Source organism: Triticum urartu, chromosome 2A (assembly GCF_056163025.1).
Source record: "Triticum urartu cultivar PI428250 chromosome 2A, HENAU_Tu73, whole genome shotgun sequence".
NCBI lineage: Eukaryota > Viridiplantae > Streptophyta > Magnoliopsida > Poales > Poaceae > Triticum > Triticum urartu.
Genome location: NC_141874.1, coordinates 727190153 through 727198810, shown reverse-complemented (window position 1 = coordinate 727198810; position 8658 = coordinate 727190153). Strand labels below are relative to the sequence as shown.

The following is an 8658-nucleotide window of genomic DNA, read 5'->3' as shown; positions in this document are numbered from 1 at the left end:
ACCCTGGGCAATGGCTAAATAGATACAAAGTTAGAGCCATTGTATCCAATTTTTATGAAGTCTTTGAGCTTACATTCTATATCTAGGAAATGTAAAACGAGATGAAGGCGTGAAGAAGGGTGGAGGTAGGTTGACTAATCATAGGAAGATGAATCGATGACAACGATAGTATTAATTTTATATTGATGCAACATGTGTTTGTAATTTTGCAAATTATCTTGTGTGGTGGGAAATACAGTAATTGTTCTTCATTGGATATATAACTGGACTACCATTCGAGGACCAAAAAACCTAATGGCAATTATGGCCCTCTCATAACAATTCCTAAGAGGGGAGCCACTGCTATTTATATTTATTTCAACAACATTAATAGATCGGTGCCAAGTAGCAACCATCAAACACTACAACAACAAATATCTCTGTTGTTAAATTTCTAGGTGAACGTAGATATTTATTACACATGAATTAAGATATTTAAAATCTTACGGTTGTGGTGTATAACTTTATCTACTAGGGTTCCAGTCATGATGCTCATTTTTACACACATGTTGAAATGTTTAATAAAAAATTAGTGAAATGTGTTGATGTTTTTTCGCAATCCTTGTTGGTGCATCATACTAATGTATAATGTGTCTACTTGTAACCATAGGCCTCCTTTGGTTTGTAGAAATTTTGTAGGAATTCAATAGGATAGGATTTTCAAAAAAACATTCATTTGGTGCCTTTGGTTTGTACGAATGGATTCCTATTCCTATGAAGGATAGCAATCAATCCTACATATTTTAAAGGAAAAAACATTATCCTAGCCTTAATGGAAATAATTTATCCTATGCATCAAATGACATCTCTCTCCTCATAGGACCAAAAGTACATGTCATCTCACTTTCTATGATTTTCCTATCCATATGATATTCGTATCCTATTAACCAAATGAAGCCATAATTTTGAGCCTAACCTTGACATAAAAAATGACTAATAAATTATGCGTTGCATCTCAGAAAAATATATCGTTGAAAACTTCTTTCAAATATGTATTCAATGATATAAATTTTAATGAAAATATATAGCGCAAGCGGCAGCTCAGTTCATCCCACCACACTTATCAATCATTTCAAATTTGCTCGTCCCTTGCCTAAAAACAACACCACATTTGTGCTACGTTATTGTCTGCTAGCCCGCTCCGTTTGCACCCCCAACTCATATAATGTTCTTAGTCAAATTTAGGTTTAAAATTCGAAAGGACCAAGACTGAAAAGTACTTCTAGAACATTTCTCATAAATTAAAGTGAGGTTAATTAAACGAACAGCAGTCTCTTAAATTTGTCAATCAACGTCTGGCCAGTTCCATCGAACATTTTTTTATTGAAAGTCAAACGCGGCCATTCGTGCGCGCCATCATCGGTTATCACTCCTATTTTTGCCTTGTTTTCCGGCCGTTTCATGGGGACTAATTAAGCCAGGCCGTGGAGGAAACTGTTGGATCCGTTTCCTCCTACAAAGCCGCATCGCCTCCAGCTACCCGCCGTTCCCTCCATGCCATTCTCCCCAACCATTCCCGCCGTGACGCCGTAGCCGCGCCTGCATGCGCGCGCGCGCGTAACCAAGAGGAACTAGCTAGCACCGGGCTGTGTCCGGCCGGCCGGCGATGGGGTGCACCACCTCGGTGGAGGCGCGGCGCGACATGCGCTGGGTGGAGGCGGCGGTCGGCCCGCGCGCGAGGCGGAGCTTCTCGCTGTCGTCCGCCGACCGGCAGCGGCTGCGGGCCAAGGCCGCGTCCGTGCTGCGCAGCCTCGGCCCCGTCCCGGGCCGGCGATCCGGCGCGTCGTCGAGCAAGTACGCGACCCTGTCGGTCGAGGAGATCATGGTCAAGTTCGAGAATGACCGCGCCTTGCGGGAGGTGCTCGCCCGTCTCAAGGAGACGGCGGCGGCGGCGGCGAAGCGGAATGCCGCCGTCGGGCCTAGGACGAGCACGCCGACGCTGACGCCGCCCGACGAGCCGGAGGTGATTAACGCGTGGGAGCTCATGGCCGGGCTCGAGGACGAGGGGCCCACGCCGCGGGCAACGCATCATGAGCCCCCGCCGACGACGCCGCCCTGGATGCTGGCCGACCAGGACGTGCCCGTCGCCTTCGAGTTTGACCCGGAGATACTGTCCAGCTTCCGGGAGGCCCTCGCGCAGGACACGTCGCCGTCACAGCAGCCGATCACGGCCAGCTCGCCCACGGACAAGGAGGAATCGGCGTCGCAGCAACAGGCGAAGGTCGCCGACGACGCCAGTACATGCACGCCGGTCTCGCCGCCCACCGGGGACACCGCGAGCTCACCCGCGGACAAGGAGAAGGAGGAAGCTGTGTGGCAGAAGGATAAGAAGGACGGCGCCGACGCAAGCGCATGCACGCCGGTCTCGGCGCCCACCAGGGACATGCCGGAGCTCGCCGGCATCGTGCGCGCCCGCATCAACGCGTTCCAAGAAAAGATCGTAGAGCGGAGGACGAGCAACGGCGCCCGCGACGCCAAGGTGTTGGGGCCGCCGGGCGGCAGGCGGAGGGCGGTGGTGTACTTCACCAGCCTCCGCGGCGTGCGCAAGACGTTCGTGGACGGCTGCAGCGTGCGCAGCATCCTGCGCAGCTACGGCGTGCGCGTGGACGAGCGCGACGTGTCCATGCACGCCGCCTTCAAGTCCGAGCTCGCGCAGCTCCTCACCGGCCCCAGCGCCGCCGCCACGCTCCCTCGCGTGTTCGTCCACGGGCGGTACCTGGGCGGCGCCGAGGACGTGCAAGCCCTGCACGAGGCCGGCGAGCTCGCCCGCACGCTGGAGGGGTGCGACGCCGCGCCGGTGCGCAAGCTCGGGTGCATGGAGGCGTGCGCGGCGTGCGGCGACGTCCGGTTCGTGCCCTGCGAGACGTGCTACGGCAGCTGCAAGATCTTCGTCCATTACGAGGACGACGAAGACGACGGCGAGTTCCAGCGGTGCCCGGACTGCAACGAGAACGGCCTCATCGGATGCCCCGTCTGCTGCTGCTGATGCTCTGTTTTTTTCCGTTACAGTCTACCGTAGGCTAAAGTTCTCCTGCTGTTTTAGTTGCTTCTACTTTGTACAGTGTGAAGAGCATTTACAGAAGAATCCTACTATATCCGGCAAGAGGTTTTGCTTAGGATCCTACAGTAATAATTTTCTCCCTCCCTAATAAGTTCTGTTGTAGATCTATGAGGTCAAATTTTGTTGGTGAAGAGTGAATACAGCCATATAAATATAGGACTCAGCCTGTGTTGATCTGTGATATTTAGGTTCAGAATTTTACCTGAAGCTGCGTCAGAGATGGAATGTCGGCCTCAACATTCAACGTGGGCAGAACGTTCAGAAAAAAGGCCAACACGTCGACACTAAAATGGATACTGAACTCGAATAAACAAGAGCATCAGAAAAGTCAGAGACATGACCGCACGATCACCTTGACTGAATTCTGCACATAGCTTGTTCAAACCACATTTGTTGTCTGAATAACTGACAGTTTTTTCTAGCTACCACAATACTGTTATTATATACTGTATCATACATAGCATAAGTATCATACCTTAAGACTCTTTAAGTTCAACCCTGGTGTCTGAATAACTGACTTTTGTATAACCGACACAACGAACTGTTCGAACGGGGTGTTTATTTCCATTAATGCTGCCTGCCGTGAGCAGCCAGATTTTCAGCGGCCTTGGCGGCGCGGGTGAGAGCCTCGGAGACCATCATAGCTCCCGCAGAGAAGTAGCTGCTGGTCACGATGGTGTTCATAACCTTGACTGCTGTTCTTCCAGTGGCGGTGGCGACGGTCTTGGTCGTCTCGGTAACATGGTATGTCTCATCCACTGATCTGATTGCGCCAACACCAGCACTGACTCTGTCGGTCAGGCCGAGCCTCCGGCTCAGCTCTGCAGCCTTTGCTGCCGCAGACCCAGATAGCTGGTGGGACTCGTCGAAAGCTCTAGCCCTGGACAATGCGTCCTTGCTCAGTATGTATCCCCTTGACAGCATTGTCTTCACGACGTCCTGAGCCACTGTCAATGCTTCCTGTGGAGTGGCGTTGAACTGGCATGATTGGTAATCCTGTTCAAGTTGCGGTGATGAAATGCAAATGTCAGCAGATGAAGTCAAGCTAATATTCAGATTAGCTTATTTGAAACTAATAGTACTCCTGCCAACATTTGTTTGAAACTAATATTCAGATTAGTATTTTCCTCTCCTCTAATAGATACGGCAGCGCTCCTGCAACGTTAAAAAAAACTAATAGTTCTCAGAAAAGGACGTGTTTGTGGTTTATTTCTGCTTTTACTTTTCATGTAAGGAGATAATTTCTAGTAACATTTAACAAAAGACAAAATTACTGACTGAAGATGATCAATGATGTGAATTGGTAGCATACCCTATATTCAATTTCCTCCTCCACCTGCCAAGTTGGCCTGTCCCAGAAATTACAAGGCTCATCAGGTTGTCCCCAACGAGATATGCACACCGGCTGATCCACAATGGTAGCCCCCTGTAAAGAATTTACAAGAGGTGGGCTGAAAAAACAGTCATCTGGACACTAATTTACAACAGGTGGGCTGAAAAAACAGTCTGCAATTTACTACCTCTGTTCCTAAATAAAGACATTTTGTCAGTTTAAACTGAACCAACAGGACATCTTATATTTAGAAACAGAGGGTGTACATCTTTAAGGACTTCACCAGTATAGAATCTGAGCTAAACTATGTACTTGAGATGATGGAACATAGGGGGCAGTCTATACTAACACATGCGGAAAAACCAAAGTAATCTCCTGGCCAAGGGAACTTAATTCACAGTGAATCAGTAGACCATAGAAGGTTAAGAATTAATCATAGGAATCAGACACATCATGATAAAAAAAAAGGCCCAGAGCACTGCTTTGAAAAATATTGCTGCCAATAAAATTAAAAAACTTACACTCAGCAATACTGCAGTTTCCAATGCATAGGGTTCCTTGAAAGTCACATAAGCAGTTGAGCCATATCCTCCTGATCTGTTAGTGTTAAATTCGTCAGAAAATGAATGATAAGGACAGGACATGGAAGTAACACGGAATTTTAAATTGTCCAATAGGGTTATGGTTGCAGATTGAAAATGATCAGAAAACATAAAATTGCGGAAACGCTAAAAAGCTGACGTTTTTCATGGCAGTTTATATTGGCACAATGATGGCAAATTTAGTTTGAAAGCATGGCAATTTCCTGCCAAAAAAAAGAACTGAGGCGGATTTGCATGCTCTGACAACTAAACTTGCCACCCCCGGCAAACATAATTTGCCATGAAAAACGTTCAATTTGCCATGCCTAAAAATCTGACATTCGCTGGATATTCGGGTCCTAAAATTGTCCTAGGACCGAATGTTCAATAAGCATGATGAATCTTGAAACTTGCTCGGCAGGTCTTGACATCATAAATAATCATGAAGATCATCATAAAATTCTCCTAGGACCGAATGCTCAATAAGAATGAGGGAGTAGTTAACTAACTCTAGCTTATGAATGGCAAGTAAACATCACCTGATAAGGTCTATATGCTCAATAGGTCCAGAGAATGAGAAGAACTCATGAAGATCATTCTCAGATGCGCTGCTTGACAGGTTAGTGACTTCCACTGTGTACCCTGTTCCGCTCATGATTCTGTAGGTCGGCAAAAACAAAGGATGAGCAATTCCTGCAGTTAGGTTCCATGTGCCTCTAGTAATTCAATGCGCAGATCATAGTAGTATAGTGATATCTGAGAGCTGCATACTGCCTTAGAACTTATCAATAGATTATACCTCTACGGACAAATACATGATTATATCTCTGTGCATTATGCTATTCTATGAGATATGTCCTGTTAATTTACTTATTAAATTATGTCCGTCTTCCGTACAAGCATGGTATAGGAACGATACTAGTACAGAAGGTGACCTGCATATAAATAGAAACAAATTGCATCGTACGGTCTTTTCTCTTTATTTCTTCATTCTGACTGTGACTTGCTAGATGAAGGATTTTTAATAACATCGCCTTATGCTTTGTGGAAATTGCTGCTGCCGTGTGCAATAGCTTTCCACCTAATAAGCTTTTTATGGGCAAAAGGTTTTCAGCTACTTGCTTATATTAGCCTACTGGGCTTTTGTTTGCCAAACAAAAAGGTAACATCCAACCACTCGCATTATTTTGCGCCCAAAGCCATTCACTGTTCAACCAGAAGATTGCAGGTTCCAGCAGATATCCCACCCAAAACAGTTAGATGAATGAACTATGATCATGATTTGCCGTAGTGCAAAGTGACACATATATAGAGAGATGCATATGGCACATACATGTAATCGATAGTACATACTAGCAGTACAATCTGGAACTGAATCGGACAAGGTTGAATGAGATCAGAGCACAGACTAATAATTGAACAACACGAAAGAAATAAACCGAAGACACTAACAATCAACTAACTTAATCACCCATCAGCCGGCCAAATCAAGCAGAATCCGGGTTCCTAACAGATGGATCATCGGAAGAAAACAAGATCAGGAAAGAAAGGAGCGCTTACCCCTCCTCGCGGTCTCGCCCTCCCTGCCCAGCGCCCAGTGCCGAGACGACTCCTCCTCCTCGCGGCCCCTCGCTGCAAAGCAATGGATCACGCGGTGGGTCTGGGTCTGGCTGGATAGTAGTAGGTCGGGAGGCCGCCGCCAGCACGGCACGGCACCACCCACCGCACGAAGGGAAGGGAAGCCGCGCCGGTCCAAACTGGGAAACCCAGCGGCAGCGGTGGCCTTTAGTGCGTGGGGGCGGGGCGAGACCTCGATCTCCTACCTAACTGCAACCGACGCGCGCCTTTTTATCCTTCCTTTTTCTCTCCTCACGCAGCCGCAGGCACGCGCGCGCACAGCGTGATCCGCCGCCGCCGGGATGGGGTGGTGGTCTTCTCGCCTCGGGGTTGGGTTGGGGGGATGGAGTGGGAGTGGACTGCTGGTTCCGTCCAATCGTCTGTTCGCTCGTTCACATGGAGCGAAACCACCCGGTGGCGACAAGATGTCGGCAGCCCTATCCGCGGCCTTCGGGCCTACATTCGGCATTCAGTGGGCCGGGCTTCCGCTGGACCCCAGACTAGCCCTCACTCCAAACTACTCCCTCCGTTCCAAAATAGATGACCCAACTTTGTATCAACTTTATAGTTTTTTACTTTCATGTCACCTGTTATTTTTCTACTGTTTTTAGGCATATTATACAAGTGCAAGCCGTAATCTAATTCGTGTACTAGATACCGTTGAAGTATCACATCGTGCTTTATGTTTATGATGATTAAAGGCATGAGAGCAAGGTGTAAAATGCCGTCACATAAAAAACTTACAACCCCACAAAAAATATCCAAAAAGTTCAGAATACCTGAGAAATCTTTTGGATTGCGATCTATCAAAATTTACCCATTTTTAAAGAAGTTTAACCTAACTTAAATTTCCTTTGAAAATGGTTTGAATTTGGCCCACAATTTCAAGGTTACACATATTAGGCTATGCACCAAAGTTGCTGAAATCTCATCAAAATATAGTCGCGAATCAGGCTGATGAAATAAATCCATAATTCTCGCTAAACTTCTGATAAAGAACAAATTTTGACTCAACATTGATATTAAGCTCTTGGTAGGTGTAAAATCATCCTTCCATGACTATACATCTCACACAAATGGTTCCCAAATATCATGTTGGTAGTAGTACTAGAAAATGGATATTAGCTTTTATTTACATGAATGTAGGTTTTTATTCGTTTCATGACGGGGATGGGTTCATGGCTCAACTTTATTTTGTTTTGTATTATACGATTCTTCTTATTTTTTGAATTTTTATTTATTTATATATGTCGCTTTCTTTATCCCTTTTTAAAAATTTTGTTTCTATTTTTGAATAATTTATATAATGTATAAAGATGTTTAGGGCGAAGGTTTAAAAGTCTACGACATAAATTTTTGAACCCCACAAAAATATCCAAAAGTTCAGAATGCATGAGAATTGTTTTGGATTTCAATATATCAAATTCACTAGGTTCTAGGAAGATTTGATCTTGTTTAATTTTGATTTAAAGTTAGTTTAAATCTGTCAACAACATTTGAGGTTATAAATATCTTATTACCCACCGAAACTGCTAAAATTTAATAAATTTCATCAAAATTTGGTCAAGAATTATTTCATCAAAATTTAGTTGAGAATCGAGCTAATGAAACAAATCCCTAATTCTCGATAAACTTCTGATTTAGAACAAATTTTGACTCAGCATCGATATTAAACTTGTGGTAGGTCAAAAATCATCCTTCCACGGCTCTACATCTCACAACAAAATGGTACCCAAAAATCATTTTGGTACTACTAGAAAATGGATATTACTCCCTCCATTCCAGAATATAATTAAGGTGCATTAGTTTTCATGCAAGTCAAACTTACTTATGTTTGACCAAGATTATACAAGAAGATTTCAACATCTATAATACAAAATTAATAAAATATGAAAGTACTTTTAGTGATGGATCTGATGATAAAGATTGGGTATTGTAGATATTGATATATTTTTTTCTAAAAACGTGGGTTGTAGCCCACTAGGAGATAATCCCTACACTAGGAGGAGGCTTCCTTGATTGGGCTT

At 45.1% G+C, this 8658-nt stretch overlaps 2 protein-coding genes across 2 annotated transcripts; one reads left to right on the top strand and one right to left on the bottom strand.

Moving 5' to 3' along the window:
* The first annotated feature begins 1308 nt into the window (after positions 1-1308).
* LOC147987234 (uncharacterized protein At3g28850-like) lies at positions 1309-3297 on the top strand. Its single transcript, XM_087545190.1, has one exon. It carries the CDS (start codon positions 1646-1648, stop codon positions 3023-3025), a length of 1380 nt encoding a protein of 459 aa, XP_087401316.1. The 5' UTR covers positions 1309-1645; the 3' UTR covers positions 3026-3297.
* A 140-nt stretch (positions 3298-3437) lies between these two features.
* Positions 3438-6996, bottom strand: LOC147987233 (RNA-binding (RRM/RBD/RNP motifs) family protein). Its single transcript, XM_087545191.1, has 5 exons — positions 6575-6996; positions 5554-5673; positions 4955-5030; positions 4413-4526; positions 3438-4096 (listed from the first exon to the last, which is right to left on the bottom strand). Exons 2-5 carry the CDS (start codon positions 5667-5669, stop codon positions 3668-3670), a joined length of 735 nt encoding a protein of 244 aa, XP_087401317.1. The 5' UTR covers positions 5670-5673; positions 6575-6996; the 3' UTR covers positions 3438-3667.
* Positions 6997-8658: the final 1662 nt, after the last annotated feature.